Below are 15,820 nucleotides of genomic sequence, written 5' to 3' on the forward strand. Positions count from 1 at the left end.
TCATACATTTACTTAGTTTTTGTTAGAAATATGTCTCTGCTTTTTTGTTTTACTGGGGCCAGAAATGTTAGTTATCCTTTCATTAAAGTCGTTCCAGCACATCTATTTATTTTTTTATTTTTAACCTATGCCACCTGACAGAACCAGTTTAACTACAGTAAGTCAGAGCTTTAGATCACCTTCTCAGCTCTGCCCACAAATGTTCTGTGGGACTGAGATCAGGGCTCCAAACACATTGACCGTCCTCCATTGACCCTCAGCTTTGCAGCTGCTTTGGTTCCGGACTTTATTAGCAATATCTGTGTGTAATGAATCTTACTCGCTGCTTCAGTATTTCCTCATAAATTAATTTCTTCTGTATCTCATTGAGCTACCTCTCCCTGAATAATGACACCATGTGTTGATGCATGGGACATAGAACTGAGCTGGTCATTCTTATCATTGCTGGTAATTGTTTTGAAAAAGCAACATGTGACCTGAAGCCATCTGGAAATTATACCCAAACATGAACAGCTATATAGAAAGCTAGAATGATACTGTATACATGTGCTGTATATTATGTATATTAAGACTTCACTTTCTCCTTTGCGCAGTTCCCACACTCACAGCAATTAATCATTTTACAGTGATCAGTAAATATCAGAATGTGGATTTTGCATTTCGTATGTATGATTCCTCAGCACTCAGAGTTCTGCTCAAAATGGCACGGTGAGCTGCATGCACTCTGAAAACCTCTCCATGCTTCATATAAGGGGGGCCTCAGCTGGAATGTACTGGTGTAGAGGGGCCTTGGAATGGTAAAGTTTGGGAATCCCTGCTCTAAGGTATGTAGTGGACGACAGAGAAGAAGGTTTATATGTGGAATATATTATGCCATCTTTTCTAAAGGAGGTGTGAGGCCTGTTATCTAGATTTACCACCTCATCCACCTGGAAATCCATCTGAGTTTTTTAAATTTCGAGCACATGTGTCAATGTCAAATAATTTTAATGTTGTCAAGTGTTTTTTGTTTTATGAAATAAAAAAAAAAAAATAAACCTTTCAAGACAAGTTACCTGAAAGATACAGAGGAATAACGCTAAATTTGGAATGATCAGAATTCTAAAAAATATGAAAAGGCTTGAAATGGAATAAAAATTTGTGTACCTCATCTGACCTAGTACAACAATTTCACAGGGATTTTGAGTCAGTGGTTCACATGAAGCAGAAGCTATTGAAGAAAAATACATCAGTTTGCCAAAAATAAACACATAAGAAAGACTAACATAAAAAAGATGTCTTATTTATGTCCTCTAGAACCAGGATTTACCATTGGTTTTGTTTCAGTCAGCCACAAAACATGGAATTTATTTTTATATCTCAAGAGTTTGTTGACAGTCCCTAAAATAACCACCGCTTGTGAGAAGAGGGTCTGAGCTCCTAAATCGGACTGACCGTGAGAGAGATGCCACTAACTCCACTGAGCTATCCCATTTAAGTTTAAAACAAACTTCCCCGCGGTCATAGAATTTCCAGACTCTCTGCTGAGCTAGCTACTATGCTACTGTCAACACAATCCAATAATTAAATTTATGACTAGTCAGAACATAAAGCGAGATATCTTAAATTGCATTTACGATTAGTCATACTTCAATTGTTGATATGTGATATATACCTTTCAGATAGTCAGTAATATTTTGCAGCTATCATAAAGTGGAGACCCCATACAAATAAATGTATCTCACGTAGTTTCAACTTGTCAGAATTGAATTAGAGATATCTGAAATTAGTATTTTGTCTAGTTAAAATATAAATATAGATATCTTAATTAACTTATATGTTTAGGCAGCAACAGATTCAAGATATCTTCAATGTAAGCTGATTTTATGTTAAAGTGGCTTGCCATAAACTCACAAGTTTTGACAGCCCTGCTGTCCTACAAGCACTTTAATATGGATCTGCTAACTGGGCAGCATGATTCTCCATGGGACTTTTTTTTTTTTTTTGCTGAATTCAATTACACCAAAAAAAAAAAAAAAAAAAAAAAAAAAAACGTAATAACCACATTCTCAGATAAGGTACTGCAGAACATACATAAGGTGCTGCAGAACTTAGTTGTGACTGCCCAAAACAGATCTTGCAGTTTTTGGATATTTGTGCTTCTGTACTTTTAAAGCATCCAGTGCTGATTGTGAAATATTTAGTTTAATGAATCATATCAGAGAAGTGAGAGGGAAGGGTGTGAAAAATTGAATATCAGAAAAAATATTCTAGTGACATTTCTTAAGATTTTTAAATTACTGATATTAATCATGAAATAATAATACTATTATAGTAATGGTTTAGTAAAAATGCTATAAAAAACAAACAGTGTAGTAAAAGAGTTATATGAATTTATACTGTTCCTGAAGCCTCACATACATTTCAGTGTCCAAAATGTGAATCTTTTAAGGGAAAAAGTTTGAAAGGTGTAATGTCTCCTTTCTTTAAGAGCAGGACCCTCACTCTGACCAGAGTAGGACCCTTCCATACTACACATCTCATTAACAACAAGTTTTTTGTTTACTCCAATAAATCCCAATAATAAAGTTGTATTTTATGACAACTCTTACAAGAAGCACTTTCTTCCCTAAAATGAGGAATGTCGGCTATCATGTGAAGTTATACTTTGGCATCGGTTTGACAAATAAGGAAATCTTTTAGCACACCAGCATCATTGGGCAGTATGTCAAAATGGACTCAGGTTTGGTGGTGCTGGTCCGAGCTTGAAGCTTTCTTTCTGAATGTCACAGTCTTGGTTCTATTATGTTTTCTTTTGAGTATTCAGTTTTACTTAGCTCCATGCTTTCTAGTTTTATTGGTTTAATTCCTATTTTGTTGTGTTTTCTGGTTATATTTTAGTTCTTAGGTTTTGTATTTGTTTTCCTCTGTTGCCCTCCTGTGTTAATCTCCTTTTCCCTAGCTCCTTTCTTTGCTGCTCTCTTCACACCTGCTCCCAATCTGCTTGTTATTTCTCTCTTTGTTCAGTCTACCATAAATACTGTCCTTGTGCAATTCCTCAGTGCTGGTTACTCGTCTAACTTCGTCTTACTTCACCTTACCTTGTCTCACCTCGTCTTACCCTGGCTGCTCGTGATTGTTTTACCCTGTTGTCTCCATGGTTCTGGTTTGTTTAACATTTTTAATTTGGATTTTTGGATTCCTGCCTCTGTTACCTGTGTTTATTCATTAAAAAAACTGCAAGAACTCACCCCTGCCTCTCAGCCTCTGCATTTGGGTCCACTGACCAAAACCATAACCAAATCTTGCTATTGAAACAGGTTTTGGTATGATGACTTCATTATTTTTATTTTTTTTTTCAACTTTTTTCATGTAATTTTTTTACTTTATTCTAATTTCGTTATTTTTCAACTTTATTCTCATAATCTTATAACTCTATTCTCGTAATGTTACAATTTTATTCTTGTAATATTACAACTTTATTCTCATAATATTGCTAAAAGAGCTTAAGTGAGTAATGAGGAAAACATTGGAGTCTTCGAAAGAAATAGACTAAAGAGATGTAATACTGGGCTTCACAACTGAAAGTTTGCCTGTGTGCGGGAGAGAGAAGCTGGGCCATTAGCTAAATGAAGGGATCTTGCAAAATTGACTTCGGAGAAGGTGCGTCCCCCGAGTTGATTGGCTGGAACCTCTAGGGTGATCAGACGTCTTCTTTTTCCCGGACATACCGACCTACTTTTCGTAACCAAAAAAAATTTCCGGGGGGAATATCAAAATCGTCTGGGATTTTGGTTGACTACAGTGCAGCACCGCTGGGAAGTTGGTATAAAGTTGGCTAACGGATATTCAAGCTCCATGGAGTCAGCGGAACCTAGCTCTGGTTGAGCCTCCTCCCACATGTGGTGGAGCAGTTAGGGACCGTCAACAAATCTTTGAACCAAGCACTCTTGATGAACAAAGATCAATAAATTCTTTATTTTATGACTCCCTAAGACGAAACTAATATAAAATCATGCCAATAGATAACATATGTAAGGTACACTTGCTTTTATTCAATTTTAAGCTATTTTCCTTTTCTTCTTGTGAGGGTTTATGGCGGTTGGCAAACTAGTTAAAAGTGCATTACCGCCACCAACTGATAAGGAGTTAAGCAAGGAAACAGGAAAAGACTCACCCCCAGAAAAAATAAATAAAAATAAAATAAAAAATAATATTTTTTTCCTGAACTGTTTAACTTAACCCATCATAATAAATACTTGGTCACATTTGCCTTCATAATTTCTAATTTATCTCGAACTTATCGTCACTCTTCCAGTTTCTGATGGTCCTACTGGTTTTCCCATCATGTTTTCAATTTTTTCCCAGTTTAAATGTCAAACTTCAAGATACTTTTCTGCAGCTTTCACTATTATTTAGATTTTTTCAGTTTTTCTTGTCGTCTGTCCTCTAAAATTCATTACTTCAACCCATGAAAAGAACAAAATCTTTCTTTTTTACAATCAATGAATTTTCTTCAATTTTGGGACGCTGCTCCAGAGGTTTTAAACTTTTCATTTGCTGAACTGATGGTTTGGGTTTTTCGGACTGGGATGGGATCCTTTTTGCAGCTTCAGCATATGTTATTCCGAGCTCAAATTTCACTTTTCTAATTTCTATTCTCACTTCACAGCCACGATATGCAGCATTATGTTCTCCACCACAGTTACAGCATTTGATTTTAGCTTCTTCCCCACATTTTCCGTATTCGTGCTCTCCTGCACACCTTCCACATCGCTTTTTTCCTTTGCATACTGCTGCTATATGTCCGAATTTTTGGTATTTTAAGCATCTCAGAGGCGAAGGATTGTACATTTTTACATTGTAGCTCATGTAGCCAATGAAAACTTTGCTGGGTAATTGCTCTTATTCAAATTTGATTAACATAGATAAACTATCACACTTTTCTCCATTTCTTTTTGTTTTTAACCGTGTTTCACTTCTTTTACTTTTTCACTGCTTATGTTTTCTTGAATCTCTTTTTCAGATACTTTTAGAGGAACTCCTCCAATGACTCCCCTGCTAATCATTTTGTTCTCCACCAAGCTGCACTGAACTCTTTTCCCCTCAGTCTTGTTAATCCGTATTGCTTTGCCTTGCTGAGTGCTGTCTCTGCAGTTGATTAACAGGTCTCCACTATAGAGTATTGTGGCACTTCGGACTTCTCCTACAAGTTTTTTTATCGATTTTGTTAACTGAACCGGATTTCAATCTGCAAAAGAGTCTGCCTGATTAACTAGTTTGAATAAGACTTTTTAAACATTTTCTTTTCCTGTGTAATTTCTAGATTGTTCATCACTTGACTGTTCTGAACTGGACTCCCCTTCAACTGATCTCTGCTATTTCTCATTTTTTGACGCTACCCTCTTCTAATCTTCTTTGTTTTCACTATTTCCCTCTTCCATCCCACAAGAATTGCTTCCTGTTTCCTCGCTACTCATGGCCCAGGACATTTCTCCAAAAGCGACTTAAAAACACGCACCATGCACCAACTCGCTTCCTTCCCAGGTTTAAGCTGTTTTCAATTTTTAAGATATTTTTAAAGACAAAAGTTGGGCCTTTTCTTCAATAGCTTCCAGGTCATGTGACCTATTAATTCAAATTCTTAGTGAATTTTTTTTACTACATTAGCCTGATGAGGCAAACTCATTTTTATTCAATTTTAAGCCTTTGTTGATTTTTTAAAGATTTTTTTATAATATCAAAAGTGATATTTCCTCAATAGCTTCCAGGTCATATGACCCAGCGATTCAAATTCTTTGTCAAATTGTTCTACTACTTTAGCCAGATGGGGCACAGTCATTCTAATTCCATTTTAAGCCTTTGTATATTTTTGTAAATTTTTTTATTACAAAAATAATTGATATTTCTTCAGTAGCTTCCAGGTCACGTGACCCACTGACTCCAAATCTATGTCAAATTGTTCTACTACTTTAGCCAGATGGGGCACACTCATTTTATTCCATTTCAAGCCATTGTATATAGGCGGGGGAAGCATAGCGTCACCAGGTCGGGTTCGGTCGCTCCGTCCCTGGCTGGCCCCGGACTGGGACCAGCCCCGGAGCTGATGGCTCGGTTCAAATGTCCAGTCCGGTCCAGAAACCCAAATCTGGTCACTCTACTGGAGCTGAATGAGGGGCATAACAGGTGGTTCAGGTGAAACTGATAGGATTTAATTTACGCTTAAGCTTCTTAACCCAGTGTTGAGCATAAAGACCAGTATACGTTCTAAATATATATAACACATCATTCACTTCTGCAATGGCTGGATGAGTTGAAAAGGTTTAAGCCATGTTGATAAATAATGACATAACTGGATTTATAAGAAACCTATAGACATCAGCTAAAATATACATAAAACCTGCCGTAGATCAAATCCAAAAAAATTAAAATGACTGAAGCTATGCTTGAGAGTGTTGATGCTGAGAAAGCAGTCGATTCAATTAAGGGGGGTTTTCTCTATAGCAGTATATAAATACGGGTAACACAAAACAGTTTTTCAAGCTGTAAAGGCCCTATAAACAAATCCAACTGCCAGGATCAAGGTTAATTGATTCACATCACAAAGGGCAATGTTGTGGACATTTTAATTATCAAGAAGTAAGACACGTGTTCGATAAAATAAGAGAAGATTGATCTTGTCTTTATAAGTTTATTAGAAAGCAAACATCGTTCCATGGTTAATTTGCCCCTAGCAGAAAGTTATCATTTCCTTTATAGCCCTTGTGGCACAAAGCAGAACATTGATTAGAAACAGGAGGGTAAAACAAAGCAATCAATAGAATACTCCAATGAAGATCAGGACAATGAATCTGACATCATATCTTGAATGCATAGTAAGGTTGGCAGGGTCCTGAAAGAATTACACATCTTTACACAAAAATTCAAGGTCACTAAAACATACAAATTCTTCTACTATGTAAGAATATATAATCATGCACAAAAACATATAGTCTTTTCCCAATTCAGGAACAAGCCAGGACTGAACCTGGTGTCTATGTTTACATTATATTTAAAGGCAAATCCATAAAACAAACTTAAATAATAAAGGTATTAATGTTAAATGATAATTAGCTTTCTTCTTATACAGATGAAATCTTAATTGATTGAGGATATCCTTCTAATCCCCTACCTGGTTTCATTCATCTGTGTTAACAAGATGGTAAAATATCAGTTTATGAAATTAATGTGAATAAGATTCAAACAATTTTCCTGAATTATAATCCACAGCTATAATTATTATTCACTCTCTTACATGAAATGATAAAAAACAGTAAAACAAAGAAAATAAATCATTAGTTGCTAATTAAAGACATATCTTTCCCCAAATTCATGTTTGCTACTTCTACTTCAGGATGCTATTTAACTGAACTAGTATAATTGCCTTTATTCAATATCAATACATTGCCATTTTTATTTGTGAGACTCTTAAATTTAAAACAAAAATAAATATTCCATGATGAATTGATTCAATCTAGAGAAAAAAAAAGCCCATACATGCATATCCCATGTCAGTTCTCATGCTTAACTCTTTAAAGCTGACTTCTTAGATACCATCTTGACTGGAAAAAAAAACCAGAATTATGAAACAACAAACTAAGATTAAGGGTTAATATGAAGTCATATATATACAGATGGTTGTGCTGAAGTAATTTCAATAATCCTGGTCTCAATTACAACAGATGAATTATCTCATGCTCTTCTTCTTTTTTTTCTTCTTTTTTTTTACTGTCACCAAGCAGACTTCCAACTTGGGGCATGCCTTTTTTTCTCTCAGAAATGTTGCACTTTTTTTTTTTTACAAGCTACACATTTCATTTAAGCTTTCAATGGCTTCCTCTTTAGTAAGATGCTTCCATTCCTGAGGAATTTCTCCACAACCCTGGAATTTCAAATTATAATATTTTTCCAGTTTCTCTTGGAAGTTGCAGACAAACCATTTCCAGAATGCCAGCGTAGAGGCATCAGCTGTAATGCTCCATGCAGCGTATCTTTCTCCAGCAGATTGATACTTTTTATAAGGAACTAAACGCTCTGAGGAATCAGGATGAAAGCTTCTGTCACTTGCAACTGATGTGGTGCAGAAATTAATCACCATGTCCACTGCATCTCTTACATGCATTCCGTTTACTCCAGGTGGTCGATGAAAAGGAACGCTGTGTTTCTCAGGACTGTGATCCTTCAGAGTGTTGGTGCAAACAGCAGCACAGAAAGGACACCTTTCCCAGCAGCAGTTACATAGCTGATCAATGAGGATTTGTTCAGGCTTCTGCCTGCATTCATTCACCTTTTCCAGGGGCAGACTTTTCATTTCCTCTGTGATGGTGTTGAAGCCTTTCTCTATCTCTTCTTTCAGAAAGTCAAAATTGTTTATGTCGCTGAAGTTTTGACAATTAATGGTTTCAAGTGTCAAGTTTGGCCCTAATACACTGGAAAACTCCTCTAACCAGTCTTTTATGTCTCCCTCCTTCTTTTCCAGTTTCTCTGTTGCCTCAAACAAAGCATGACTGATGAGCTGGTTAATGTCTTCCACATTTTTCCTGATAATAGTCTCGGCTTCACTTTTCATTGTTGAGAACAAGCATTCCTCCACCTTCTCCTTAATAAAGGCCTCTGCTTGCTTTCTTGGATTTTTGATGTAGGTCATAAAACTGTTGAATTCTTCTTTCTCTGCCAGAGATTTCAACAAATGTTTCTCAAAGTTCAGTCTATTCCCACTAAATGCTGGGAAATTGCACTTCATCTTTCCAGCAAAATCAACCCCAGTCTTGTTGCAAACTGCTTCAATAGCAGAGACTTTTAGTTTTTCACACATCATTTCTCCAAACACAACAACAGATGAGCTTCCTTTGCAAAGCCCTCTAAAGATGTTGTAATATTCCTTCTTTTTGCTTTCCAAATAAGTATTCACATTATTGTTCTCCTTGTATTTCTTATGGGAATCTAAGAGCCAACTCTCTACACTGTCAAACACATAAAGTGAAAGGTCAACTATAAACTCTTTCTTAAATGTATATTTCCTCCCTGATTCAAACTCTGTCACTCTGTCTTTAACAGTTTTGGCAAGTTCCTGTAAGTATGTCTGTCTGTATCCTCTTGTTGAAACAGGTTTGCTTTTGATGACCCCCAAACAATCTTTTTCAACCTTTTCTATAAAGGATCTGATTTTTTTCTGTTCTTCATATGGAAAATCATTTTTTGATTCCCTTTCATTCACACTTTTTTTGGATGTCAAGCTCTTCCATACATTCACGGCCCATGGAAAAAAACGTGCTGCAATGCCTTTCTCCAGTTCTGTCTTACTCTCCTGAGCTTCTTGGTTTACTTCATCTTGATTTTTAGACTTCTTTTGGTTTATATAACCAGAGTAGTCTCCAGTTTCTAACATTTTTTTGTAAATCTGTCTATTTTCTAATTCAGCAATAAATGCCCCCTCAACCCCAAATTCATTGAGGACCTTAAACTCATCTTCCTTAAAGTTTATATCCTCAACTGGTTTTGCATCTGGGTTTAATTCCTCTACCCATTTACTCCAGACAGTGTTAAAATGTTGTTCTAATTCGTTTTCATCTTTTGCTGAAGATTTTAATTGTGTAGCGAGTTCTTTACTCTTCTGGAAGAGCTTGTTTTCAAAATCAGTTTTCTTATTGTCAAGCTGTTTTCGAGCAGTTTTCTGCTGAATAACCTCATCCAGTTTTCTTTTCATGCCTTTCACGAGTTCCTCATAAAACTCTCTGATTTTGTTCTCAAATCGTCCCCGCCACTGAACCAGAATTTCTTTGTCTTTTTCATCATCAAAGTAAGCTTCTAAACTGTCTTTTACTGCTTTGTAAGTTTTGCTAATTTCTTTGTAAAGGTCACTTAGCTCAACTTTGTCCAGCTGCCCCTTTTCAATCTTGGGATAAAGTTGGTTTTCAATGTTCAGCATTTCACTCCTCAGGGTCCAAGTCCAGTTTCCATATTGGACCTCCAGCTTTCTGTAAACTGCAATTTCTTGGGTGTTTTTGAAGCTAAAAACAAAGTTTTCATTCATCAAGGCATTCCACAAGTCCCGAATCTTGGTATTGAAATGTGACAAAAGGATCCCATCAGAAGGTTTAGCCTTAGAGAGGATGATGGTCTTCAGTTCTTGGACACTCTCACTATACCCTGGATTTGGAGGAGCCATTGGTGGACTTCCCTCCCACAGCTGAGCAAAGTATTTCACATCTTTTTGCACATCAAATGCGATGACATCACTGAAGCACTCAACATCACACCCCTCCTCTTTGGCAGCTAGTTGAGCCATCTTGTCCAGTGTTTCCTGCAGGCGTCTTCTTCCATCCATGTTTTTCTCTGTTGCTGCAATATCTGTGACATTCTGGTGAACAAACATACAACTTGGAGAAAGCTTGACTTTCTTCATCCTCATGAAAGCTTGCACAACTATCTGCAGGATATCTTGCATCTCAGCTGGATTCTCACCAAAGATGTTTATTAAGGTCATGTTTCCCAGACCAACAACAAATGTTGCAAGTTCATTGTCATGATGAAGGGTGTTGTTGCCTGCTAACTCAAGAGCACGCAGTCCTTCAGTGTCAACAACTAGAATATAGTCAAACTTGTAGTCTTTCTGGATTTCATCTGACAGTTTAACCAGCTGCATGTAAGCACCTTTGGTGCACCTCCCAGCACTCACTGCAAACTGCAATCCAAACATGGCATTCAGCATTGTTGACTTTCCACTGCTTTGTACGCCTAGAACTGACAGCACAAAGACTTTCCGGTCACCCAGTTTCTTGATGACTTCCTGTATAAGACTGGAGACCCATATTAAAGGCACGTGGCCAGCATCACCATCCATCAGTTCCATTGGGTGTCCTTTTATCATCATATCTGCAGCCAGCTCAGGGTATTTAGTCCATTCAGTGCATTGGCCAAGTGATGATTTTTTGATAGATTTATGGGCTTCATAGATCTGCCCCATTTCTCTGAAGATGTGTTCCAAACCAAAAGTTGCTGATTGGAGCTTTTTTGATAACTTATTAAGCTGAGCTTGTTTGTTATTTAATTCGGCAGATTTGTCATGTTTCCTCTTTAGAGCCAAGACTTCTGACCATGTTTCATCATAGCTTTGGAGAATTGAAGAGAGATCATCTGTAGAGAGAGAATCTAACAGGATCTGAGTCCATTTTAAGAAATATTCCTTGTCTTCTGGTTGAAAAATCTGGAGGCTCACAGTGAATGACTTCATCAGTTCTCTATTGTACATTTTACACTGCCTCTTTCGTAGCTTCATCAGCTGCTGATTTTTCTGATCCTTTTCTTTCTCAATGTCTCCCTTTAGATAATGTAATTCTTTATTGATTTTGCACCAATCATACCAAAGCTGGCCTTGACAGGGAAGAAATTTATCTTTTATTTCAGAAACATTCTCCATTTCAATCTGTTTAACTAGTTTCATGGCAGCCTCTTTCCCATTCTTGCAAACCTCTGCATCTTCATCCACTAGGACTCCTGAGACTCTAGCCATAGTTTCTAGCTGAAAGGTTGTGTGAGGTCCAGCCAAAATGGTTTGTATGGTTTCTTTCAGTTCTTCAGAAACATCCGACTGGCTTCTTTCTTTCAGACCCAGTTTGTATTTTTGATTTTCTATCTCAGCTACATTTGAGTCATTGTCAGCACTGAGAATAATCAGAGGCTTTGGAGACATGTAAAGCTCTGAAATGATTTCACTACTTTCCTGGCCTTCTTTCAAAGTTTCTACCAGAACCACAATGACTGAGGAATTTTCAGTCAATATTTCACGCTGCTTTACATTTTTTAGTGAATCCCCATGAAGATTACAGAAGGCAATGCAGTCAGTAAAGAAATCATTGGGTTTTCCAGCAGGGCAGTACCAGGCAATCTCTGCCACACCATCCATCAAATAACGAGATTTGGTGCTGCCTGGACAGTTTCTATGGAAGAATGTGTGGTGGCGGTCGTTGATCAAGGCATTCATGAGCTGGGACTTGGAAAAGGACATGGAGCCCAGTCGGAAAAAGGAAACCATGGGAGTCTGAGCTTTGTAGATTGGCATGCTCTTCATTGTGACAGTGGATTTATTGTCTATTTTCCAAGTTTTTGTTATCTTTCTGAACGTCCACAGCGGAAACTCAATATTTGTTGTGCCAGGATCAGGGATAAGCAATGGCAAGGCATACTGACACTGAGACAACTTCGTAATCATTTTCTGTTTAAGGAAGCTGTCGGAGCAGCGAAATGCTGCCATTTGAACATCCATTGGATGTATATGACTTTCTTTTGATTGATTTAGATCTGTACTTGTTGTGAAAAGAGCATCCAAGCTTTTATCTGTTATAGCACTTCCAGACCTCGAGACAGACTGTGAGGTTTTAATATTAGAGGTTTTTTGTTTTACGTGTATGTATCTTGCTCTGTAATCTAACATCATTAACCTCTGAAAAAAGGCGAGAGCTAGATCTTTCTCAAAAATCTCATTAGTCTGTATTAAAGTTCCGCCTACTTTGACAAAATCCTCTGATTTCAGCATCTCTTGATGTGGATCCTGGAGCTGAAGTCTTCTGAGTATTGATTCAATTTCTTTTTCACATTTCTTTCTGTTTTCCTCTGAAGGATTGTAGGAAGACTGTAAAAACAATAATATAATAGTTTATTGTTGTTAAAAAAGAAAAACAAAACAAACAAAAAGAATATCAAGGTCCTTTGAATGATAAGACTAAAAATATATAAAGGTTTCAATGTAAAGTGTTAGGATTGCATCAAATTGTTGAACAAACAAAACAAGTTAACGATAAGACGAACACAATTTTTTTTTTGTCAGGACAAAGAACAAACCCACAGAAACTCAATAATCTTTTCAGTATTCAGTGTTTTAAATCTTTCCTCAAATACATCTTTGGTCATCAATAAATCCACAGATCAATGTAATATATTTCAGCCGAATTTGATTAAATCTAAGCATTAGTTGCTTAAATGAAATAAAAACGTTTTACTGTTGTAACCCTTTAGGTTTAGGACCCCCATAGGTGCTCAAAATGTGCATGAATGGGTAAATTACTCAATGTAGTGTAAAGCGCTTGGAGTCCTCTGACTTGAACATGCAAGAAAACAGCAAACGTCTACCATTTACAAAAAAAAATATATATATATTATTGTGAAATTAATTTCAGAATAATGAAAAGGTTATTTAACAGATTTTTTCCCCAATAAAATAAATTGTTGCCTTTTATTTTAATTAGGGTTGTCCTCATACAAAATTTTCCTTTCTGATGCAATACTGATATTGCACCTTTGAGTAGTGGCTGCTACCAATATTGAGCTGACATAATATCGGCATAAATCATACAAACTTTTATAACTTATTTTATAGTCTGCAATGTTACAAAAGGTTTGATCAAGTGATATCACTAAGACATAAAACTATAGGCAACAGTAATATTGTAATACAAACATGGCTGGTAAACATCATTAGAGTCTGATCATCTTATGACTGAACATACCCCTTTAAGGCAAAATACAGCCAGCCAAATTAACAGTGCACACCCCTTTAAGGCAGTTGTAAGCAGACCCCATGACTGCGCTGTGCGCATCCCTTCTAGAAAAATCTTGCCGGCTCAAATGACACTCATACACAGTAGTCTAGTTTCCTCTCTAGATCATAGTACTCATTATGAAAGAACAATCCTTTAAAAAAACTGAATGATAATAGTATACTATATATATAATATTTGTAAAACATAATCTTATATCTTATTAATATAAAACTTTGCGTTTATCATATTAATATTTAATTGAAAAATATATAACTGCACATATCTCCTCCAGTTTCAGTTCAGTTTAAATAGTTTTTATTCTGAATAAATATGTGTAATCTAACTGAAAGGTAATTTTAGAATTTGTTTTGGTCTTTATGGCGTTTTAAGATGTAGGAGAATATAGTAATATTATCTTTGACTCATCTTTTATATTAATAAAATGAGGTCCAAGACACCTCCTATTCATTCTGACAGCAGCTGTCTAAACTGTGGTCTGATCCAAGATGGCCGCCAACTAGGCATGTCAGCCAGCAGCCTATGAGGCATCTGCTTATATAATTTCTATGCCGAGCACTGTTAACTCCACCTTCTTTGACCATATGTTAGAGGCAGCCATTTTGTGGTTTTATGACTCTTTTATGACTCTTTGCCCAGCAAAGCCCCGCCCTCTAGCTTTTATTATGATGAAATATACTTTAGAATAATGAGTTGAGAATCTTAATAGCATTCAGTTATTTCACAACAACATTGATATTTGTTTTACAATTATTTATTTAATATTGCATTTTTGCATTCCTTATAGTAAATGTTTCTTTTCTGTATTTTTAAATATTAAATTGTGAGTTCAGATAATAATCTAAGGAGATTATTGTCAATTGTTGAAATAAATGTTTTTCCTTACCTTAGCCTTTTGTTCAGCCTCCAACCTTTCTCCTGTAGGATGATATAAAAAAAAGAAACATCAGTTTATATGATCTTTTGATGTGCCAAACAGTATATGCAATCCTCAACTACCAAGATCCTTTGTCAGTCATAGAAGTATTTGCATTTCACTAGATTATATGCATAGTGAAGTGTCAGAGGAGTGAATTTTTATCCCTGTCCAATCCCACTCTGATAGAAAAAAATCTTGTCTTGTCCCAAAGTCTTTTCTTTCTCCCTGACCCAGAGTAAAAAAAAAAAAAAACTTCTAATCCCATCCCATTCCTGGTTAAAACAACCACCCCAATGGCTAATTTCACAAAAGCATAATTCAGAAACTCCAGGATAAGAGATAAGTCCAGGCTCCACCTAGTGTGAGGATTGAATCCTGAATTAATTCATTTCACAAAGGCCAAGCCAGGCTCGACAGTGGTGTCTACGTTAAGCCAGATGTCAGTAATAAAGCGAAATGCTCATTGCAAAAAAAGTTAAATAACAATTCACGAGACTTTGTTTCATTTCCCAGCCAGAAAGCTTTTTCAATTCAAAATGTCAGGAATAGCGCTGAGTTCGAGGCTTTATACAGTAGCGCAAGAAAGCCTTGTTTTTGTTTAGAAAACATGCAAAAGAAAACAGATCCCCTCCTTTGGAACTGCGAGTGTTTGGCTTCTTTTGTTAGCCTGCAATGGCCCATACCTGTCTATGTCTCTGAAAGGGTGGTCTTTAAAGGGAATTGTCAGCCTGAATAGGCGAGGTCCTCAAACTTGGAAACAAAGTCCAGTGGATTGTTTTTTTTAAACTTTTTTTTTAATGATTACGACCTGGATGACTGAGAATTTTCACCAACATAAATCTAAATGCTGCTCTGCAGTTTTCCTCAAAATACTGACATCAATCACAGATTCTAGTGTTCAGCAATCAATAGCTGATTTACTTAAAGCTTAAGTAGTCTAAAATAGACTACTTAAGCTATTGACTCCTGATAACTAGTCTATAAGACTATTTTTATAAAATCTGAAATGATCGAAATTCATCACTGGATCTGGCCTATACAATTTTCAAGTAAGATTTCATTGTCATCAAGGTTTACAGCTGCTGTAAATCAAGGTGCATCACTGTGCAAGGACGTCCAATGTTTAGCAATATTGTTTCTTTGAAAACAACTTTGGATCAGACAGCAAATTGTAATATCTGTAAACCGCATATTTGACATCATGAATTAGATTTTCCATTTAGAAAATAATCTAGGAGGACAGTGAAATCGCAGCACAAAAAATTGGCAGAGGTAGTTGCTTTGAAAATATATGTGTCAGGTACGTATCAGTCAAACTAAGGAATAA

At 36.3% G+C, this 15,820-nt stretch overlaps 1 protein-coding gene across 1 annotated transcript in view; it reads right to left on the minus strand.

Moving 5' to 3' along the window:
* The window catches only part of LOC107094637 (interferon-induced very large GTPase 1-like), a 28,864-nt gene extending 15,268 nt beyond the window's left edge, over nt 1–13,596 (minus strand). Inside the window, exons 1-3 of the mRNA XM_015390386.1 lie at nt 13,592–13,596; nt 11,155–12,323; nt 9,458–11,085 (exon numbers count right to left, since the gene is read on the minus strand). Of these exons, the coding sequence (XP_015245872.1) occupies nt 9,458–11,085; nt 11,155–12,323; nt 13,592–13,596 (2,802 nt within the window). The remainder of the gene's footprint in view (nt 1–9,457; nt 11,086–11,154; nt 12,324–13,591) is intronic.
* Between the last annotated feature and the right edge of the window lie 2,224 nt (nt 13,597–15,820).

This window comes from Cyprinodon variegatus, unplaced genomic scaffold, assembly GCF_000732505.1.
Source record: "Cyprinodon variegatus isolate N-32 unplaced genomic scaffold, C_variegatus-1.0 Scaffold495, whole genome shotgun sequence".
Taxonomy (NCBI): domain Eukaryota; kingdom Metazoa; phylum Chordata; class Actinopteri; order Cyprinodontiformes; family Cyprinodontidae; genus Cyprinodon; species Cyprinodon variegatus.